General features: G+C 45.5%; 1 protein-coding gene across 1 annotated transcript in view; it reads left to right on the top strand.

The window, feature by feature from the left end:
• The window catches only part of macrod1 (mono-ADP ribosylhydrolase 1), a 496,258-nt gene that overhangs the window by 361,927 nt on the left and 110,300 nt on the right, over positions 1-24,031 (top strand). Inside the window, exon 5 of the mRNA XM_084332361.1 lies at positions 22,533-22,649. Within this exon, the coding sequence (XP_084188487.1) occupies positions 22,533-22,649 (117 nt within the window). The remainder of the gene's footprint in view (positions 1-22,532; positions 22,650-24,031) is intronic.

The raw sequence follows: 24,031 nt of genomic DNA, 5'->3' as shown, positions 1-24,031 counted from the left end.
TCCCTCCTGGATAATAATAATAATAATAATAATAATAATAATAATAATAATAATAATAATAATAATAATAATAATAATAATAATAATAATAATAATAATAATAATAATAATAATAATAATAATAATAATAATAATGCATTTGATTTATAACGCGCCTTTCAGGACACTAAAAAAAAAGTCCACAAATCGGTGAATGAAAAAATTATAGGATCAAATGGATAAACATAAAATGGATGTTTAAAAGTACTAAAAACCAACAAAAAATACCAAACACTAACAAACATTCAGCACAGACAATGGGGATGCTGACATAATAAAAAAAATGTAATTTTTTTTTATTTTTTTATTTTTAGATCCGGGGCTAGGAGAAAAACATCCGGGGCTAAAGCCCCGGAAGCCCAGGGCTAAAGCCCCGGAAGCCCAGGGCTAACGACGCCACTGGTGTGTGCGCGGGGAACATAAACAAGATACAATATATAAAACTAAAACAAATTAAGGCTGTCAAAGTTAACGCAGTATTAATGTGTTAACGCCCGATACTATTAACGCCACTATTTTTTTTAACTCACGATTAACTTTTAACACTTTGAGTGCCAACGACGAGAATTCTCGTTATTTCATGCCAACCGTTCAGTGCCAATGACGAGAAATCTCGTTATTAATCGTTATTTTTTTTATTAGCGATTTCCATAAATTTTTCATCAATCTAGCCTCACGTTACCACTGGGACTCTCTCTGAGCTCGAACAGGGAAAATACCGCCCCCTATCGTCTTCCGGATGGTAATGCACCCTTTGGATTGGACTGAATGAAAACGCATGGGGAAAAGAAAATCCGGAATCCACATTTTACTTGTCAGGCATGTCATCTGAGCCGATTGCAGTCTTTGTGGTCCCTCAGAACCGCGTGGAATATGTGTTTCGAGCACCCAGCGTTGGATCAATAAACGCGATCGATATTTGGAATGGCGATCAGGAATTGGAATAATCTTTTTGGAGAACATCTGATCTGAGGTAAGGAATCTATTTTACCAGTCTTGGGGTAATCAGAGCTTTTTTCACAGATATATCAACGTGGGCCTTACGTGTGTGTGTGTGTGTGTGTGTGTGTGTGTGTGTGTGTGTGTGTGTGTGTGTGTGTGTGTGTGTGTGTGTGTGTGTGTGTGTGTGTGTGTGTGTGTGTGTGTGTGTGTGTGTGTGTGTGTGTGTGTGTGTGTGTGTGTGTGTGTGTGTGTGTGTGTGTGTGTGTGTGCTGATCAGGAAATAAGATAATAGATTTTTCAGCCCGCTTCTCTACTGTGCATAAGTACACATACTATCGATAATCTAGCGTTTATTTGAAAACGATTCATAAATAGGCCGAAAAATTACGTTTTTTGTGTATTCCAGTAAAGGGCGATTCCTGCAGAATCACTTTTTTTCTGGAAATGTCCAAAAAGAAGCGTTTTTCAAAATGGTATAAAACGGAAATGTACCGATGAAAAAACAATCCGTTTCGACAATGTTGACTGCAAGCAAGTCATTGATAAGCGACAGGCTTATTAGACACATAGCCATAATTTAAGATATAGTTTATGCGTTCGCAAATTATTTGATCTCTTCCTCCAGATCACCAGGTCCTTTAATTTCAGGACTGAAACTTTTAAAAACAAAGAATTTGTATGTGCTTTATAGCTCTCATTGGTTACAATCCTGATTTCTCTTTTTTGAGCATAACCAAAGGAAGTAGGTTGGTTTCATAGGTATTTCCCCACACCTCAACACAATAATTCAGATAAGGACCAAAGCATTATATAAGATAAAAGAAGATTGTTGGTTCAGCCAATACCTTGACCTCCACATTACATGGCTTATGTGAGGCTTCCAACAAAATGACATAACAAAAGAGCCTGACGCAAGGTGTTCTGTCTCATTAGGGGCTCTGCTTGACATCACTCTGCACTATCTCGCGTACGTGCACGCGCACTGAATAAATTCCACAAATGTACCTTTAATACCAGTATTAGTCTGACCACACCCCTCATCAGCTTACCTTCATAAGCAGGTGTGTGGTCACCTGCTCTCCTCCTTCTCGCTTTCACCACAAGGAAGTGCCTGGTAGTACCCCACTTGACGTGTTGTTAGTTGAAAAGAGTTGTGACGAGTTTACATTGTGCTTAATTTTTTCTTCTCTCACATCTGTTGTACAAGAAAAAGTTGGGTCATAATGTATTCCGCGGAGAGTAGACCCGCTAGACCTACTCTTCACCAGCGGTTCTCCATTCCCGCCTCCGTCGTGCGCCTTGGTGCTGGGCTGTTGCCACTTTCGTGGTTGCCGACCCAGCCCAGGAGGCAGCCGGTGGATAGTTTGCCTCACCGAAGAGCCGAGGAGTCGGTGCCGTCGCTCCGGCGATGGCCTGATCTCGACTCTGGTTCCTCTGGTTCCGGGGAATCGCCCGTTGGTGAACGGGGGGTTGTCTTGGAGCCAGAGGATTTGCGACGCAAACTTTTCGCGTCTGCCCGTTCACGTCGCAAGATGGTAGCGTGCGGCCTGGGTTTGGGGAACTGCTGGAGACCAGCGAAGATGCGTCCGGCTCTGGATTTCCAATGGAAACTGAGGACTTCATGGAAGAGGCGGACGGGTTTTTGTATGATGGCCCCGTGGAGGAGAGTATCCCTCCTCAGGAGACCCCGGAGGGGGGGAAATGGCTCCATGGGGCGCCCTGTTCGAGGATGTCGAGGAACCACCTTGGCCTCATCAGCAGGATGCCCTACTGTCGGCCACATCAGACTGTGGCTCCTTGACCAGTCGCAGCCTGCTGCATGTGAGGGATGCGGGGTCGGTGGAGGAAGGTTCGCAGGGGGAACTGCGGGCCTTGTTTCCCGAGCTCAAACGGCGTGCCGCTGCCGCTGCCATTGCCTGCACCTGTCCCTGATGACCTCATAGGCCATCCCTGGCAGCGTCCCCCAGTGAGAGGGGTGGACGTTGTCTACCCATTTTTCCCATCGATGGGGGCCTATGTTCGTCGGGGTCAGGCGGTGTCCAACATCATGGGACTAACTCCCGCCTACGTACCAGTTACGCGGGTGTCGGGGTTAGTCAAAGGTATGGGGGGAGGGCGTGCCTCGGCTTGACAGTACGATGGCCGCGTTCCTCTGTCCGGATATGGTGTGGGAACCCCTATGCAAGCCGGTCCTCCAGGGGAAATCGGCTAGGCGATTGGCTTATTGGGGTGACCTGTCATTCATCGCTGGTACACAATCGCTGGCTGCGGCGTCTAACATCGCCCACCTGGCTAGATTTGTATCGGGGATAATGACGGGCGGCACGGATCTGAACGAGGTGAAATGCGATCAGATCACCCAGGCTGCGGGAGCTGTCCTGCACCTTTCCCAGGTGCTGGCCATAGCCATGGGGAAAGTGCGCGCCCTGGCCACCCTGGGCCAGCGTCACCTTTGGCTGGAGCAGGCCCGTGTGCCAGAGAAGAAGAGAGCTCCTCTTCTGACGGCCGCCCTCTCCGACGCTGGCCTATTCGGGAAGGCCCTGCGGTTGATGACCTCAACATGCAGAGAGATGGCAGAGGAGAGGTCCATTCTCCAACCCCATTTTCCGCCTCCCGTCCTTGCCGGTGGAGTCAGAAGGCTTCCGCGACGTCGAGCTGTCTCCGTCGCCGCTACCACTGCCTCCGCCGCCGCTGCTGGCCCTGCCAAGAGGGCCAGGGGACGAAACGGCGCTTCTGCCACCGCCGGCCCATCCATGACCGGAGGAGACGGTAGGGAACGTCGTGTCCAGCAGACAGTAACCTACCGTCCCTCCGGGGCTCCTCGGGGTGGCAAGACTCGAGCGGCGCGAGGTGGCAGACGCCGTTGAGTGACTTTTCCCCTCTGTGTCCCCTCTCCTCTACACCCTCCCCGGCCCCTCTATGATTTTGTGCCTTAGAACACTTTATAGTTTAATAAAAAAAGTTCCCCGATATGAGGGGGACTGTGTTTTGGCCGAACAAACTGTGTGTTTCTTCAAACAATTCATATGGTGGGGTTGTGTATATATGAATCTGCCCTTTTACGTTGTGTGATGAGTCGTGTTGTGTTACGAGGTTAAGCAAGGTCTGCAACGTACACTCAGTAATAGGTTCTATTAGCTTGATGCTCCACATGCAGGTAGAAACTGGTGTTATTCCATTGCTTGAACTAAGTATATGTGTCTCACAATGCTGTGTTGTTTAGTTGCAGTAATGCTCGTACACACACATTTCACGGCCTAGCCGTTTACTCTCGATCAGCGTTTTTTCCTATGTACGACATAGTCAACGGGTGTAGGATTCACACACAGGCGACTTGTGTTTTGTTGTAAAATCCTGTTCACATTTTTGTGGGTAGCGGGCATTGTATTAGCTTATGCTATGCATTGCTTTCTACCGGAGGTTTTCAAGATGGCTATGGTTGTTTTTCTGTGTGTAGGGTATGAAGGGTGTTTTTTCGGGAGGGGGTGTCGAATAAACCCCTCCTTTTCCCACTTGATTGGTTTAGGGGATTTTTGATCTCTTCTGCTGAGCCAGTCAGGGCCAAGCCGGTGGGACGTCCTGGCGGGGGGGGGGGGGGGGGGGGGGAGGGTTATTCTACCGACTCCTATTACATGACAGGAGCCGGCAGGTTTCCCCGCCCGTTGTAGCGGTGTTGCTATGGCGACGCCTTCCATGAGTTGAGGTGTCTTAAAGGTGTCGAGTTAGGGCGTAGGGCTCACAGTTCTGCTGCGCCCGATTTATGTGTAAACTTGAGTCGGTTGGTCACGTGACTCACAGTTGGCATATCTTTTTCATGTCTATGAACTCATGTGGGAAGGTGTTTCTGGGAGGGTCTGGTCTTACACTCTGATTAAAAAGAGTGACTGGATTAAAATCATGTGAAAAACAGGTTTTTTACTCCCAGCTGTGCAGTTGGGTCATACGGGTGATGCTTTTTCTTTATTATTATAAAGAGTTGGATGTGTCTATGTGGATTGGAAATGAGGGTCCCTGATGGAAACAAGACTAACGTCTTTCTCAGGTCTGCCTCCCCTTAACCAATTGTGTGTATTGCCGTACTGGGTTGTACCCTTTCTGCAATCTGTTGGGTAAAGTTTTTCATTCATTCATTCATTCATGGAGTTGATTGCATCTCGCCCCTCTTGTCGTTCCCCTGGGCGTCTTGGGGATTCAATAAGGTGGTCTAAACGGCCTATTGTTGATGTGGGTATGTCAAAATGCACACATAGTGCTAGCTCAGGATGTTCTTTTGGACATTGGCTGACTGGCGCGCCTTGATTGCTTGGGGTTAAAACAGCGTTTTTATGAAGCAATTGGGATGGGGGTTTTTCCTCTTCCGACACCCTGTGTGGTTGTCGATGGGTTCCCGTTCATGTCAGGGGATGATAACGGAATGGGTCTGGACATATGGGGAAGGGTCTCACGCCCTAGGGGTGGGCCGCCGGGCGCGGTTCGTACCGAAACGTCTGGGTGGCGCCTTCTTTTTATGTTTTAGGATCAACACGCATATCTGCCCCTTCTCCTGGGGTTGGCAGGTCGGCGTGGTTAGGGCACGGGACTGGTTCTGGTCGCGCTGGTCCAGATCAGTTACACACGTTGTCCGCCGGGGATGCAGATCTGCTGTTCTGGTACCCTGAGGGACTTGGGTTTTTTTCAGGGGGAAAAAATGCTAGGTCGGTCCGGGTGTCACAGGGTTGAGCGTTATGGAACCCTTGTTGGGTACGTTGTATTCTGCACTGTCGTAATGGCTTACGGCCGTGCCAACCTGTACGCGCCCGATCTCGTCGGATCTCGGCCGCTGTGCGGGTTGGTCTTGGTTGGTACTTGGTTGGGTGACCTCCTGGGAATACCGAGTGCGGGGTGCTGGGGCTGGTCTTCCATTTTTTACGCTCTTCTCTTGCGCTTGGCGAAGAGGGGCCTGTTGGGGTGGTTTTAGCCTCCTCGGGGGACCCTGTGCTCCCCGTATCACCGGGCCCGGTCCGGGGTAATGTTTCGTTGACCCGTAGGCCCGGGATAGCCCTGTTGAAAACCAGAACGCGGGCTGCGGCAGTGTGTTTTTGGGGTTTCTTTCCCGAGGGGTTATGGGACCAACCATTGCATAGGGTAATGCCTGGGTGGTTGGTTCTCTGGTGTGTTGCTGCAGTGTCAACTCCCGGTTTCACCGGTTGAGGGTGCCCCTGCACGTTCATGACGTCTGCCGATCGTGTCAGCCTTCTCTGTGGAGGCTTGGTTGTGCGACAACGCCAGCATACGCCCCTTCCGCCGGGGCGGCTGTGTTCAGCTGTCCTTTCTGGCGCCTGTCTCGTCCGCAGTCTCCAGGCTTGGGTTGACAGCCTGTTGCCTGGTCTTTTTTCCCGGTGCACTGCCTGCTTCCATTGGTTAACTCTTGTGTGTTACGACCATGCTGTCTGCCTGTTGCAGGGCCAGTGTGCCAGGCGGTGTACTGTTGGGGAGGACAGGGCCCGCTCGGCTGAGGGGCCTTTGTCCGAATACGCTGGCGATGTGGAAGGCGGGGTCACTAAGTGCCCACCTGGTGGGGTCTTGATGCTGGCATCATGGACTTCTCCGGGCCCCCATTCCAGGGAGTCCAGTCCTTTTGGTGGGTCTGGGTCTTCCTTCGCGCTCCGCTGCTACGGCCTTGCCACGGGGTTGGGTTTGCCCTTGATCCCGTGATTCTGGGGGCAGTAACGAGGTTGTTCCCTACGTTCGTTCCCGGGTGGCATGTGGGTTGTGCGTGGGTGTAGTTGTGGGGTCAAGCCACGGTCTGCTCACCCTGTGCGTTGAGTTGCTTGAGTGCCTCTTCGCGCGGTCGGGTCCGTCGCCCTCTCGGTAAACCTCTAATAGGGAGGGTGCCCTCCATTAGGGGGGGTCGGGGGGGCTCGGCCCTCCCTGTTCTGTTGGTTGTGGGGGGCCTTCAGCGGGGTGTATTTGTCGGCCAGTGGCTCCGCTTGGCCTCCCTTTGTGCAGAGTGATGCCAAGCAGAGCCCCTAATGAGACAGAACGTTAGGTTATAACTATAACCAAGTTCTGTTAATTAGGGGTGACGCTTGGCATCCGACGGCCGCTGCAGCCCTTGACCTCACCTTGTGGTGAAATCTTGGGAAGGAGGAGAGCAGGTGACCACACACCTGCTTATGAAGGTAAGCTGATGAGGGGTGTGGTCAGACTAATACTGGTATTAAAGGTACATTTGTGGAATTTATTCAGTGCGCATGCACGTACGCGAGATAGTGCAGAGTGATGCCAAGCGTCACCCCTAATTAACAGAACTTGGTTATAGTTATAACCTAACGTTAATGTCCCCAGAGAGAGAGGGGGGCCATGGAATACAATGCATTCTGGGTAGGGTTGTAGTTGTTTAACACACAAGTGTGAAACTCTCCACAAAGTTTGAAGGCCATTAATTTCTGAATGCGTTTTGTGATATCACCATGATTCATAGGAAGTAGCTTGAAAAGTATCCCACCAAAATGTTCAAGTGATGGCTTATTTTGAAGGTATGAATCTGTACTTTCATAATATGTAAAAGAAAAATTACGTTGCCTCAACAAGTCCATCCTCCCCACGGCCAGTCACATTTTAATTTGAAGTGTACGATGTTGGCGAAGCTTCCTCTGGTGGAGTAGCCGTGTAGTAGTGAGGTAGCGTGGAGCCTCCCATTTAAAGATCCCGTGGACCATACACGGTTTCATTTTAGAGACCCTCTCCTCCACCCTGAGCCAATCTCGCACCGGTACCGGACCATTCGGGCTTAAGGGGTTAATCTTGTTCCTTGTCTCTTACCCCAACCAAAGAATTGTTTGCCCTCCTTCTCTCTGAGAGGCGCTATAGGAACCTCAGTTCCAGGACCAGCAGGCTAAGGAACAGCTTCTTCCCCTCAGCTGTCATCTCGCTTAACTCGTCACCACGGTGACATCCCTCCCCCACCCTCCCAGAGTCAATCTCTCTCTCGCTCTCACACACACACACTCTCTCTCTCCATACCATATGAACTCTGAACTCTGTTGCCAATACTCAAGGCGCTGTTGCTCACCTATACCATATGAACTCTGAACTCTGTTGCCCATACTCACCTATACCATTATGAACTCTGAACTCTGTTGCCCATATGACCTCTGAACTCTGTTGCCCATACTCACCTATACCATATGAACTCTGAACTCTGTTGCCCATACTCACCTATACCATATGAACTCTGAACTCTGTTGCCTATACTCACCTATCCCATATGAACTCTGAACTCTGTTGCCCATACTCACCTATACCATATGAACTCTGAACTCTGTTGCCTATTACTCAAGGCTCTGTTGCCTATACTCACCTATAACATATGAACTCTGAACTCTGTTGCCTATACTCACCTATACCATATGAACTATGAAATCTGTTGCCCATACTCACCTATACCATATGAACTCTGAACTCTGTTGCCTATACTCACCTATACCATATGAACTATGAACTCTGTTGCCCATACTCACCTATACCATATGAACTCTGAACTCTGTTGCCTATACTCACCTAATACCATATGAACTCTGAACTCTGTTGCCTATACTCACCTATACCATATGAACTCTGAACTCTGTTGCCTATACTCACCTATACCATATGAACTCTGAACCCCATACTCAACCCATCCATACCTACTCTTATTAGTTAAACCACTGGCTAGTATAGTTTATTACCATAGTGTATTCATACTGGTACCACTGTAATGTATTGTACATACATTACCTTAGCATATTTACTCTGTAGCTTTGTCATATATACTCCACATATTCATGTTATCCTGTATACTGCAATGCCGTACCTTGCTACCTCTCTATCTTTTTTATGCTAGTTTATGCCTGTATTTCTACTGTTGTGAAGCACTTTGAACTGCAATTTCTGTATGAAAAGTGCTATACAAATAAAGTTATTTATTATTAATGCACTTTACTGCTACTCTGCACTCTGGTTAGATGCCAACTTAATTTTGTTATACTCTGTATTTGTACTTGTGCAATGACAATTTAATCTAATCTAGTTGCCGTTATCAAGATGGCGGTGGAGTGAGCAGACTTCTCTTGAGAGAGACTTTGATAGAACATCATCCAATTAATTTTCCAATCCGATACAGATTCTTGGCAAGTTGGAGTATTTTTTTTATCAAATGAACTAAAACATTGACTTCACTTTTATGACATTAGTCATTTAGCTGACACTTTTATCCAAAGCAATTTACAAGTTCTGTACGACAAGTCAGCAGGAAGGGTACAACTCTTTCAGCTGAGTAACAATGTTCATCAAACAGTGTTGAAACTTGTGTGCTGCAGTCAGGGTTCGAAATTAACGGGGGCTTGGGGCATAATGCCCTTGAAAATGGACAAAATGCCCTCGAAAATCAGTTAAAGGGGGCACAAAATGCCCCCGACAGTTTACTAATTATATATATTTATCCGGTAATGGAGCGTCTGTGCAGTAGCGGCTGGTACTATCGGAGCCTTGTGGGTCGCAGTTCACGTTAGGTCGAGTTGAAAATGTAATGCTCTGAGATGCTCTGGAGCAATCTCTCTCTCTGTCTCTCGGATCAATCCAATAAAAGAATTACAACTCACCATTCATTCATTATGCATCAGCAGCAGCTAAATTAATGTTATAGTTCACAACACAGCAGCGCGTTTTGAATCACTAGCCTATTATCGTCTCAGCAAGCACAGTCAATACTTTTTTCCGTAGCCGCATTTCGCGGAGACAGCTGTGTAGCGAGAGCGAGAGAGAGAGAGACTCACTGTTTAGTTGAAACGTCCAGGGCAGGAGGGCTTGATAAAGTGTATAATCCACTGTTGATGTATTCCAGACCACTGTCCAGACTGCATCCGCCATATAGCTTGTTAGCCAAGTGTTAGCTGTTAGCAGTTAGCACCACACAACACAAGTACTTCATTTCTTTGTCCATTTCCGCGTTGAACAGACTGCAAACTACCTGGCGTTCTATCGCCATGCTCTTAAGACAAACTCTAACCTTAACCAACTTTGAAAGAGTGCCTAAGCTTAACCGTCTAAAGAACTTGCAGTCACGCTCTAAGACAAACAGCTGCATCTCACAACAACAACAACTATCTACCACCAACCTAGAATAAGCTAGAATTGGAACATTAGAAAGTGGATTCGGCCAATCAGAGATCGTCTCCGCGAAATGCTGCTACGGAAAAAAATACTGGCGTCGGCCAATCAGAGAGCGTCTCCGCGAAATGTGGCTACAGAAATTCTTGACGCTGCTGCCTAGACCGCTTCAAATCGCGCCCGGATTCCAACATAATAGTCATATTTCAACGCACAACGTGTTACGCACTGATTGGCTGCGACGGATACAGCGATCAACCAGTGACGCGCACTCAGAGCGCTATTGCGTCTAGCCCGGGCCGAGAAATACAAAAAAATAAAAAAAAGTATGTCACTTCCTGTTCAGGAAAACGAGTATTTTTTATTTTATATATTAACGTTATATTGTGCATTGGAAACACAAACATACTTAAAATGAGTAAATATTATTCATTTTAAACATGTTTATATTATTTATAGGGCTATAAAACAAAAAACAAAAACGTTTTTTTTTCTTCTTCTCTCATTTAACAGGTGGGTCGGCGCCCTAGCACCCCCGGTGGCGAGCCGCCACTGCGTCTGTGTATCGTACGGTTCAGATGACGCGCAAATAAAAAAAATCATTTGGCGGAGATGAGCACTGGCTGCTGCAGCAGCAGCACTGCAGCTGAGCCAGGTGCTAGTCAGTTTGTGTACAAATGGCAAGCACAATCTAAATCAATCTTCATTACGACTTTAAAAATATAGCCATTAACATTACATAGGCATACACACATCTTGCCATAGCGTTAGCAGTTTGTACAATACAACGCACGTTTTAACTATGGTAGCACTAGCCCCAGCTAATACAGTCAATGAAATGTTATCGTAGCTACAAGCTAGCAGAGGAGGGAATGAGAGGCGGGGTGTTTAAAGACAATGATAGGCGTTTATTCAACATCCAAGATGGCTAACATACAACTGTGTTTTACTAACTCCAACCGGGACTATTGCCGCTTAACCCGCTTTCGTGCTGCTTGTTGATGTTTGATCTCCTCCTAAAGTTACCGGAGCTCAAGGTGCCACACGCTAAAATGTCCGTGGGGACCCGGCGCCAACCCATAGATAGTTCCAACTCAACGAATTACGTAATCCACCACAGTTGCACTCAATATTTAAATAATGTTAGTCTAAATAAATGTAGATACATAATAATTTCAAGCAGAAAACGAATCTTTCCATTAAGAACTGACAATCAGGGAATTTAAACATGGTTGACATTTTTTTTGTGTGTTTATATTATAGAAAGGAAAGTCTAGTGCTGGCTGAGCATATTGTTTGTTTGCACTAAATTAATACTTTGACAAATGTAGCCTATATTTTTCAGTCAGTTCGGTCTTTGTGTGCCAAACATTATTTAAGGCTGTAAACACTGTAACACTGTAAACCTTTTTATATATATATATATATATATATATATATATATATATATATATATATATATATATATATATATATATATATATATATATATATATATAAATGAGAAGCATGTTTAGATTTGAGTGTTATTTTTTTTTAATAAAAATTAACATATATCGAACCGAACCGAAAACCGTCACCCCCAAAACCGTGATACGAACCGAACCGTCCTTTTTGTGAACCGTCCCACACCTACCGTTTATCATAAAAATTCAGTGCCCCCGAAATACAAAAAAAAGCCCCCGAAAATCAATTAAGGGGGGCAAAAAAGGCCCTTGAAAAAAATGTTAATTTCTAACCCTGGCTGCAGTGTTGAGTGAATAATAGTAGAGACATATTAGTATAGTAGGTAGTAATATAGACATATTAGTTATATTATAAATTAGTGGAAGAGTGCATGATAGTAGAAGACAGTTTGTTTTTCTTCATTCATTTCAGATATTGATGGAAGTGTGTTTTTAATCTACGGTGAAAGATTGGTCGTGTGTCGGCTGTCTTAACTGGTGGGAAGTTTGTTCCATTGTTCCATTGTGGAGCAAGGACCGAGAATAGGCAGCTTCTCTTTGATGACCCTCCCAGAGCTCGGATAGGAGTGGGTCTGAGGTGGCCAGAAGATGTAGAGCGGAGGGGTCTTGAGGGTGTGTAGTTAGAGAGACCATTGACTATTGAAGGTAGGCGGGAGCCGTTCCCTTCGCTGCACGATATGCCAGGTCGAGGACCGTGAAATGGATTCGTGCGGCGATGGGGAGCCAGTGTAGCTCTCTAAGAAGTGGGGTAACATGGGCTGACTTTGGTAGGTTGGAGATCAGGCGGGCTGCTGCGGTCTGAATGAGGTGAAGTGGCTTGGTGGTGGTGGTTGGTAGACCAGCAAGCAGTGCATTGCAGTAGTCGAGGTGAGATATGACTGTTGATTGGACGAGGAGTTGGGTGGCTTCTTTTATCAGGAAGGGGCGGATCCTTCTGACGTTGCTCAGGAGGAATCTGCAGGTTCTGGTTCTTGCGGCGATGTGAGCAGAGAAGTTCAGCCAGTCGTCAAGGACTACACCTAGGTTATTGGTGGTCGGGGACAAAGCCACGGCTGCATTCTCCACTGTGATGGAAAGGTCGGTCAGCAGGGAGGATTTGGCCAGCAGGTGAAGCAGCTCTGTTTTGCTTAGGTTCAGTTTGAGGTGGTTGGTCATCATCCAGGCGGAGATGTCGGACAGGGAGGCCGAGATCCGCTTAGAGACATGGATATCTGAGAGAGGAAAGGAGAGGAAGAGTTGAGTATCATCAGCATAGCAGTGATATGAGAAGGCATGAGACGTGATAATGTTACCCAGAGATTTTGTGTAGGACCAAGGGCCGAGCCCTGGGGGACGCCCGTCTGAAGGGGGCGGGGGGCTGACAGGGTCCCTCTCAATGATACTTGGTAGGAGTGGTTGTCAAGGTAGGATGACAGCCATGCCAGCACAGAGCCTACTACTCCCATTCCTGCGAGGGATGCGAGGAGGATCTGGTGGTTGACTGTGTTGAATGTCCTGCAGAATCAGGACAGAGGAGAGGCCCTTCGCTCTTGCTAAGTGAAGAGCCTCTGTAACTGCTATGAGGGCCATCTCTCTGGAGTGATCAGTCCTGACGCCTGACTGATTAGGGTCTAGGAGGTCATTCTGTAATAGATAATCAGTGAGTTTGTTGGATACAGCACGTTCAAGTGATTTAGAAAAGAAGGAGAGAAGAGAGATAGGGCGATAGTTATCTATGACGGTGGGGTTCATGGTTGTTGTTTTTATAAGCGGTGTGACTCTGGCTACGTTTTCTGTGTGCAGATGTTTTGTTTGACCATTTTGTAACGTTGCTTTTGTCTGTAGTGCAGGGGTGGCCAACCCGCGGCTCGCGAGCCGCATGTGGCTCTTTGCCCGTCAATGTGTGGCTCTTCCATCAATTTTTTTTTTAAATATTTAAATATTTATTTATTTATCATTCCATAAGGATGTAGAATAAACATTTACAGATTTTTTTTTAAATGGCCATTTGCATGTTCTTGGTATCTGAATCTAGGGACATCTATGGATCTCAGGGAATGTATTCCCAGTGTCAGAAATAGTGTGTCTGTTACTAGGCTTGAGTAAATTGTAATGAACCAAAGGAGAATATCAATTCTATTAAAAAAAATTAAATTATCTTTGACTGTGAATAACACCATGCTAAAAGCAAATGCAGTCATGTAAAAGAGATCAGGTGTTTCTAAGATACAGTGACATTAGAAGCTATAGAAGCTATAGTTGACTTGAAACCGTTAACTGAACCCTTGCACTGAAGAACCATATAACTCTGTTTTGACATGCTTTGGACAGTCAATTGTAAAGTCAATCCAAATCACTTGAAGTGTGAATGTGATATTATCACCAGAAAACGTCTACTGTCTTGTACTATGAATGAACACAATACCCAGCTTTAGATAATACCGTTTGTTGTTCCACTGAAAACATCTTAATTTGAGGTACTTAGTTAGTCAGCTAAATGTCTGAGAAGGGTCAGACCTAATATACAGAAACGATTTTATTTTACAGACAGATGACCCCCCCCCCCTTTTTTTTATTATTATCATTTATTTTTCATAGATGATGGAATAACAATGGGAACACATGAGACCAGACACAAACCACTCCCTTTCTCTTTCTCTACTTCACTAAATCATCATCGATTAAAAGTAATAATACAACAAAAAACAAAAGTTAAAAACTGGGGAAATCACCTCAAATACAAGAAAAAAATTAAGATAAGAAAATCAGCTAAAACAGTTACAGTCTGATACACAGTGATTAGTGATCATGGTTTTGAATTGTGCATACTGTAGGTTGGAAGAGTATTGATATTTAAAGTGTGTTGAAGGATGTTCTATGAGTCAGGAGCATCAACACAAAAGGCAGACCTTCCAAGCTCAGAACAAGCTGGAGGAATTTTAAGCACAAGTAATTTGAGCGAGTCAGTTATCTGTAGGGTCCAAAATTACAATCCAGCAACATTGTGATGTAAGGTGGTAAACAAATACCAATGTATCTGCAAGAGAAGACCAACCAACCTTATCATACAGGAGACAATGGTGAGTGTCATACCTGTCACCAATGAATCTGAGGGCAGAGTGTCTCTATAAATAGCACGTCTATAAATGACCATAGTCCAAAAGAAACCTGCTTCAAATATAATTTTCCTACTAATCAATGGAAAGCTAGTTTTTGTACAACAAGGTCATCTTCTGTCTCAGCTTGCTATTTATATTCAGTGACTCTCTCAATGCTAGAATCACTCACAGTGGATATATATATGCAAACCACTAAACTCAATATTTCTGGCTCTAGTGAACAGCATTAATTTGGTTTTACTTGCATTAACACATTCGGGGCCATTGGGGCCCGTCTAATCCCACTCTGAGGCCAGCTTTTCTTTTTTTTACTTACATTTTTATTTTCAGTTTTTTGATTTACAAACAAAGGCCAGCTTTTCATTACAAGATTTCACTGTGCGTGAGGTTGTTTGTAGAGCTAAATCTATATTTTATATTATTGGTATGTGCCCATTGTCATTGTCAATTGACAGTATAAACCTTCCCTTCAATATGCCATAAAGATTTTTTTTTTCATCAATACGTTCCCGTCTTATAGCGTTGTGAATATGAACTATATAGCGCAATGGTCTGGGGTAATTCCTGCCAAGCTAGTTATAGGGCGCTAAGCTAATAACGTTAAATCGATTGGCGTTTCGGCCCTACACAAGCTAGAGTTAAAAATCGAAATGCATATGATCGGTATCATGTTCCACCATGAATGCATGAAAGGGGGGGGGGGGGGGGGGAGGCGGGGGAAGTCGTTTCTGATTATTGATTACCAATAACGGCATTTGTTATTGCAACATTATACGCTGACCGGGTGGATGGCTATGAGAACAAGGCCCGATCAGACTGAAATTGACGTCAAATCGCTCTTACCTGTGGCCGGTTGGATTCCAAAAAGAATTTCCCAGTTATTTGATCGCCATCTGGTAGATCGATATGTCCATTGGCTGATGCTATATTCCTTTACTGCATACTGAATTCGGCGTCGCAAAGAGTATTCCAGGCGATCGGGTAAAGCCCTCGCTTCAGGCGGATATTGAGTTGGGGTCTTCACCCCAACTCAAACCGTCTCACTCAGACGTAACCTGGCCTCCCTATCCCCCTCCACCCTCTCCTCTGACATAATATCCGCTCTACCTTTGAGTGACACCTTCTCTGCTCTCCCCACAGAGATGGCAACCTCCACCCTCCTCTCAGCCCTTGCAACCTCCTTTGACAAGCTCTGTCCCCTCGTTGAGAAACCTGCCCGCCGTTCCCCACCCAGTCCATGGCTGACGGATGCAGTGAGAGAACAAAGACAGGTCCTGAGAGCGGCTGAGAGGAAGTATAGAAAATCACGCCTCACTGCTGACATCGACACATATCACAACCTCTTGTTAACATTCTCCAAAACCATTACTAATGCCAAAGCTTCTTTCTTTCACCATAGGATCGAGGCCTCTGCCAAGAATCTTCGCAAACTGCATGCTACCATGTCCTCCCTCCTCACCCCCCCCCCACCCCCTCCTCCCTCATCTTTTTCTGCCGAAGACTTTGCGATCTTCTTTGAGGAAAAAGTGGAGAACATCCGCAGCTCCTTCTCCCAACCCCCACCCATTCCAAACGCTGAATCGAGAACCTCATCCTTCACTCTGTCATCTTTCTCTCCCATTACAGAAGCCGAGACCCTGACACTGGTAACGTCGAACCGTCCGACTACATGCCAGCTGGACCGGCTACCCTCCCCACTCCTCCAGACCATAGCACCGGACATCCTCCCATTCCTAACTGCAACCATCAACTCCTCACTCAACTCGGGGGTGGTCCCCACCTCCCTAAAACAAGCCAGAGTCACGCCCCTCATAAAAAAACCAACCCTGAACCCCACCGTCATAGCCAACTATCGTCCTGTCTCTCTTCTCTCCTTTCTTTCTAAAACACTTGAACGTGCTGTATCCAACCAACTTACTGCTTATCTCTTACAGAATGACCTCCTAGACCCCAATCAGTCTGGCTTCCGGACTGGCCACTCCACAGAAACGGCCCTCATTGCGGTCACAGAGGCACTTCACTTAGCAAAAGCGAAAGGCCTCTCCTCTGTCCTGATTCTCCTAGATCTATCTGCAGCCTTCGACACAGTCAACCATCAGATCCTCCTCGCGGCCCTCGCAGGAATGGGAGTGGCTGGATCTGCGCTGACATGGCTGACATCATACCTCAACGACCGCTCCTACCAAGTGTCATGGAGAGGGACTCTGTCGGCCACCCGCCCCCTCCGGACGGGTGTCCCCCAGGGCTCGGTCCTAGGACCCCTTCTCTTCTCCCTCTACACTAAATCACTGGGTAACATTATCACGTCTCATGGCTTCTCATATCATTGTTATGCCGATGATACTCAACTCTTCCTCTCCTTCCCTCCCTCAGATATCCACGTCTCTGAGCGGATCTCGGCCTGTCTGTCCGACATCTCCGCCTGGATGACGACCAACCACCTCAAACTGAACCTAAGCAAAACAGAATTGCTCCACCTGCCGGCCAAATCCTCCCCCCTGACCGACCTCTCCATCACAGTCGAGAATGCAGCTGTGACCGCGTCCCCGACCGCCAAGAACCTTGGTGTTGTCCTCGACGACCAGTTGAACTTCTCTGCTCACATCGCAGCGACAACCAGAACCTGCAGATTCCTCCTGAGCAACGTCAGAAGGATACGCCCCTTCCTGACAAAAGAAGCCACCCAACTCCTCATCCAATCAACAGTCATCTCCCGCCTCGACTACTGCAACGCACTGCTAGCTGGCCTCCCGGCCACTGCCACCAAGCCTCTTCAACTCATTCAAAACGCAGCGGCCCGCCTGATATCAAACCTACTGAAGTCGGCCCATGTCACCCCACTTCGTAGGGACCTGCACTGGCTCCCCATTGCTGCACGTATCCGCTTCAAGGCCCTCGACCTAGCATACCGTGCAGCAAAGGGAACCGCTCCCGCCTACCTCCGGTCAATGGTCTCTAACTACACACCCTCAAGACCCCTACGCTCTGCATCTTCTGGCCGCCTCAGACCTACTCCTATCCAAGCTCCCGGAGGGTCATCAAAGAGAAGCCGCCTATTTTCAGTCCTTGCCCCACAATGGTGGAATGAACTACCCATCCCAGTTAGGACAGCCGAATCCCGTCCAATCTTTCGCCGTCGACTAAAGACTCACTTCTTCAACCATTATCTGAAATGATAAAAAAAAAAAAAAAATCTAACCCTGACTAACCTTACTGTCATGCACTTGTCCTAATAAACTAACCTACACTGTAACACGCAACACTTGATGAACATTGTTACTCAGCTGATAGAGTTGTACCCTTCTTGCTGTCTTGTCGTACAGAACTTGTAAGTCGCTTTGGATAAAAGCGTCAGCTAAATGACTAAATGTAAATGTAAATGTAACAGAAAAGCGAACCCGGAGTGAAAAAAAAGTGACACCCGGTCTGCAACAGGGGAAACTGCATTATCGAGACAGCGCCAATACCAGGATCTGGCCGGTACTGCACTTTCAGAGTCCCGATATGGCGTTTCCAGCCAACATACAGCTCCGTGACATTGAGTAGGATATTAAAATGGAATAAAAGCAAAACCGAGTGGTAACACGTATATATACATCATGGTTGGCCTTTTAACTCATTAAGAGCCACGCCCTTATGACCATATTAGGGCTAGCGTGCCAGCACTCAAGTCAATGGGAGGACGGGGACATTTGCGAACGCTTAAACTATATCTTAAATTATGGCTATGGGTCTAATACACCCGTCGCTTATCAATGACTTGCTTGCAGTCAACATGTACGAAACGGATTGTTTTTTCATTGGTAAATTTTTTTCTGATGCACAGTCCCATCCAATCCAATCCACTGATGTGCAATACCATCCGGGAGACGATAGGCGGCGGTATTTGCCCTTTTCGAGCTCAGACCTATTCCCAATGATAACGTCAGGCTGGATGGATGAAACATTTATGGATATTGCTAATAAAAGAAATAACGATTAAAACCAGAGTTTTCTCTGGTTTCTCGGGTCTTGGCACTCAACGCATGGCGAGTTAACCCGACTAATCTCGTGGTTGGCACTGAATGGGTTAAGGATGGCGCCCAATCACGTATATATACGCACCAATTTAAGATTAATAAGCATTTCCTGAAGGGCAATAAAGGAAGATAGCAAGTTCTCAATAGTCAGTGTTACAGAATTAGCAATACAATACAAAATAGTGTTGTCAACATAAAGATAGGCTTGACAACCATTCAAAGAAGAGACGGTATCATTGATATAAAGTGAAGAGGACGGGACCCAAAACTGAACCTTGTGGCACACCTTTTGTTATTGACATAAATTCAGATGGGGCATTTCCCGACTTCACACATTATCACTTCTCAACCAAATATTTCTGAAACCAATCTCACGCCTTCCTATCCAAACCAATACTAGATACTCTTTGTAAGAGCAAGGGATGATCAACTGTATTAAATGCTTTGGATGGATCTACAAAAAGGGCAGCACAGTGTTTCTTCCTATCTAATGCAGATATTATGTCAGTGTACAGGCCCAGGGTCAATCTACCCAGCCTGCATGGGGCTCTGATTTCATTATTGAGAATGAAAAATGACAGAGTCCGTTTTTGATCGGAGTCCGATTTGTATTATCTCTGTAATGTAATATGTAATCTAATAATAATCTTTTGGAGAGTGTGTGTCTGTCTGTGTGTTTGTCTGTCAGTTTGTGCATGCATGCATTATTGAGTAGGTGTGTGTGTGTGTGTGTGTGTGTGTGTGTGTGTGTGTGTGTGTGTGTGTGTGTGTGTGTGTGTGTGTGTGTGTGTTGAAGTAAACATTTAATATTAACCTCAGTGTATATCTGTGTGCATGCAAGCATGTTTGTTTGTTTGTGTATGTGAATGTGTGTGTTCATTTGCATATACTGTGGAGCGAATTCACAAAGAATGGATTGCGGCCGCTAATAGCACCCTTAACTGTGTGTGATTTGCGCCTGCTATGTGCAACAACAAATGTGCATCTTAACTCATTGATGGCCAAAAACGTAATAACTCGTGTTTCGCCGCCAACGCTTGAGCGCCAAAAACGTAATATCTCGTTTTTAGATCCTTTGATATTTTTCCTTTGATCCCCGTTCTAAACACTCGCCCGGAGCTCTCTAGGTCTCTCTGGCTCATCTACGTGGGAATTGCAATGACGATCTAATCTCACCAGGTGCCAGTATCGCCTACCTTTTGAACTGGGGATATCAGTTGTCTTCCAGCCTGGGCCAGTACTGAGTTTACCTTCGGCTCTTTCCGCCTAGGAGTGGATCACAACATAGCAATCGGTGGAAGATTTGGTGCCTCAGAGCTATTCTTTCCCGTATGGTAGACATGCCCAATATACACGAGTAATTGCGATCGCCATGGGATCGACTGGGATTGATTCATTTTGGAGTACTTTCTGAAAGAGGTAAGGTCTCCTGCTGGTATTTTTTAACGTAAAACATGCTTCTGTAATGATCACATTGCCGTGTTTTACCGGACGTAAAACATGCTCGACAAACACGATCGCGGTTTCTAGTTAAAAGTTTATTCTGGAGCATATGAGTGTGCGGGTTCTATTCTCTTTATTTTTTTTTATCCACTTTTTCTCCCATTTTTTCTATATTTTCTCTCATCCCAATTTCGTATCATCCAATTCAACCCTCCCCTGTCACGGACGCTGTTTCTTGCCTCCCACAAGCCGGCTGCAATGTGGACTAAGTCATACATAGCACAAGTCCCCTCCGGTACTTGAGGTAACAGCAGTCGCATCTTTTCACCTGCGCAGCTCGATCTCTCAGTGGCGAGGAGTAACGCGTGGGAGGCTCACGCTGCCCCCGACACCTCCTGATTCTACTGCGCAGGCGCACCAACCGACCTGTAGGAGTCGCTGTCCACAACGCTCGATCCCCACCCATCAGTTTCCCACCCCCTAATACGGCCAATGTGTATTAGTACGGACGACCAGCTAAACTGAAAGCAAATGTGGAGCGCTGGGCTCGAACTGACGAGCCCAGCGTCTCCAGCATTTCGTGGCGAGTGCCTTGCCCACTACGCCACGTAGCCGCCCCGGGTCTATTCTCTTTATTGTGATTATTACCTAACCTTGGCTACAATCACTGCTGCCATGATCACCAGAGACGCTGGCCATGACACCCCTTATAAATGCGCTTAGTTACCACCAACTCTCTGAAGACGGAAATAACTTCTTTAACTGCGTGTGGCAATTAGCGCCAATCTTTGTGAATTGGAGTATTTTTTGCAATGGGGCTCATTTGCATAGACAGGGGCTCATTTTCTGCCCATATTACCTCATTTAAATACACGCAAATTGCCCGGACGCACAGAGATACAATGATGATGGCAACGCAGTTAGCACGGTTTTCACCCTTTGCGGTGCATTGTGAATAGCAACGTTTGTTTTGGGGTTATTTGCACAGATATAGCATCAGAAAAAGCTGTGCAATCCCTTTGTGAATTCGCCCTTGTGTGTCTGTGTTCATCTTTGTGCTGAAGTTTTAATTGTACTTTTCCTGAGAATCCTAAACTAGAAACTAAAAATAAGCAATTTTTTTTACTATGGGGTATGTTTGGTATCATTCTTTTCACCACAGTATCACCTATATGACCTGACCGTTTTTTTTTTAAATAATAATATTATTAAAAAATATATATTTAAATAATTATATTATAACATTTTTGAAAAATACATTTGAATTTCTCCCTTCAAGTTCGAATCTCGTGTTTTTATGAAAATTCTAAATTAAATTAGAAAATAATGTGACATCCCTATGTGTGTGTGTGTGTTGATGATCTAATAATAGGCAATTCTCTTGCATTCTTCCTCATGAATCTGAATGACAATAATGAATCAACATTTTCAGTTTCCAAAGTTGGCTAATCCATAGTCCCTGCCTAACGTCTGCCTAATGACTTTTGGTGTGGGAGGAAACCAGATTATCCGGAGGAAACCCACTCAAACATGGGGAGAACATGCAAACTCCACACAGAAAGGCCCCCTGCTGGGGTTCAAATATAGGACCTTCTTGCTGTGAGGCAGCAGCGCTAACCACTGTGCCACCATTGATGCATAATAAACACACATGATGGGATGTGATAGAGAGACGTGGGGAAATGATTGGATAATAGGCAATTCTCTTGCATTTTTACTCATGAATCTACACACACAAAATCATTCAGATTCATGAGTAGAAATGCAAGAGAATTGCATATTATCCAATCATTTGGAATATATATATATATTCTTTTTTTTACCAAGGGACAATGCACATTAATCAGCATTTCAGTTTCCACATCAATATAAATGTGCTTGAGTTGGCTAATGAGCAAATTTGCATCCATAGTCCCTGCCTAACATGCGGAAGTAGTATATTAATATTAAGAAGTATTTGTAAATCGACTGCATTTATATAGCGCTTTTGTCCAAATCACTTTACAAGTTATGCCTCACATTCACCCATTCACTCATACATTGACAGCAGAGGCAGCCAGGCAAGGTGCCAACCTGCTCATCAGGAGCGCTCATCAGGAGCAGTTAGGAGTTAAGTTTGACACGGTGCCGGTACGAGCTTGAATTCGAACCGGGAACCTTCCCATTACCAGACAGACGACTGCTCTACCTTCTGAGCCACTGTCGTCATCTGTGTCTTTTTGACTGTTTTGTCATCCTTGTTTCTTCCATTTAATTCCTAATACTTTCTATGTATTTCACTTCCTCATTTCTCCTCTGCTCTACCTCTCCAATCTTTCTTCTCCAAGCTTCTCCCCTGTCCTTTTGGTGTCTAGATAGATAGACACTGATAGTTTATCCTCTTCTCTCCTCCCCAGTGGACGGAGCCATCCACCGCACAGCTGGTCCAAAGCTGAAGAAGGAGTGCTCCTCCCTACAGGGCTGTGAGACGGGACAGGCCAAGATCACCTGTGGCTACGGCCTCCCCGCAAAGTGTGAGTGCCGGATCTGTGTTTGAGTGCCTGTGTGTATAACGGCTCATAGGCCGTAAGAAATGTGAAATTTTTTAAATGCCACAGAAAAAAACACCATGTCTTGGTGGGTATGACCATTTCTACACACGCTCTCATCCAATGAATTCAATTCCAACCTTGATGTTAGGTGTGTGGATAGATACAAGGTGAATTAAGACAATTCACCCAAACCACAAAAGAAGACAACATACATTGAGTATCTATCCGTCCAGATAGTTTCAGTGTGATCTCTTACCGCACGCGCATACATGTTCCCTCGGTTGCGCACAGAACAGATGATTATTATGCATAAATGTTTTAAATGTAATTGTAGTTACAATTTCTTTAATTGAATTAACTTAAACTAGAAAAGTAAATACAAACTATAGATTAACAATGTAACTTAGAGTTAGTTTACACAAGGACAGTTTCCTTCAGAGACTGAAGCACAACTTAATGTCTCATCCTTCCAGTCGGGACCACAGATCAAGCAACCCCCCACCAATTGGTACAGGGCTTGTATTTTGGTTTGGCTCTTCTCGTTGTTATGCTATCGGTATCCTATTATTATGCAAAGTCTAGGTGATAAGTGCCGGCCGGCGCGACGAGTTCAGTGACAATTGTGAACGCATTTTTGTGTGCGCGTGTGCATATCCGCGCGCACTTCTGCCTCAGTGATCTACTACAACGGCGTGTAACCGCGTGTGTGCACGACTGCATCGCTGTCTATAGGGATGTCTGCCGTCAGTCCAATACAATGGAGCAATGGGCCTTATTTTGTGGTGCTCAAAGTGCCAAAAAAGTTTGCATTTGAAAACCTTAACAGCAATATGTGACTTGGCACGGTCTAGGCCCCCTTGTTAAGGAGCTCATGCTTCTTCAGAAAACCCCAAATTGTCCCGCAATTAAGAAATAGGTCAAAATAGAGATATTGGCCATTTTGAGTCCTTTGAAATGTTCTCTATATGTCTCCTTATTTGCTAAACTTAATATGATTTATAAATATGTTAATTATTGTTAGATTGTGCGGCTGGTATAATTTCCCTCCTGTGTAAAGAACTACAGTTGTGTTGCAGGGGAGTGGGTAAGTAAGTACTTTCGGTCTCAGGTGTCGGAGACGGAGACATGCAGAAATGACAGCTACCAAATCCATTCCGAGACAACGGACCCAGTAGGCTACTTTGTTGGCGTTGTGAAAATATGCAGAGAAACATTAATATCTTTGGAACCGTTTGTGTTAAATTGTATCTCTCCATCAAAATTAAAGTGTATCTCTCCGTTGCATAAAGGCTGGCTGGCAGTGCCCATAAGGCATATAATAAAGGCATAACATAACTGTTAGATTATTGAATTTATCTAACAAA

The sequence above is a fragment of the Notolepis coatsorum genome, assembly GCF_963971535.1.
Source record: "Notolepis coatsorum genome assembly, chromosome: 16".
In the NCBI taxonomy this organism is placed as follows: Eukaryota; Metazoa; Chordata; class Actinopteri; order Aulopiformes; family Paralepididae; genus Notolepis; species Notolepis coatsorum.
The sequence above is the reverse complement of the archived record's forward strand: the minus strand, read 5'-3'. Positions and strand labels throughout refer to the sequence as shown.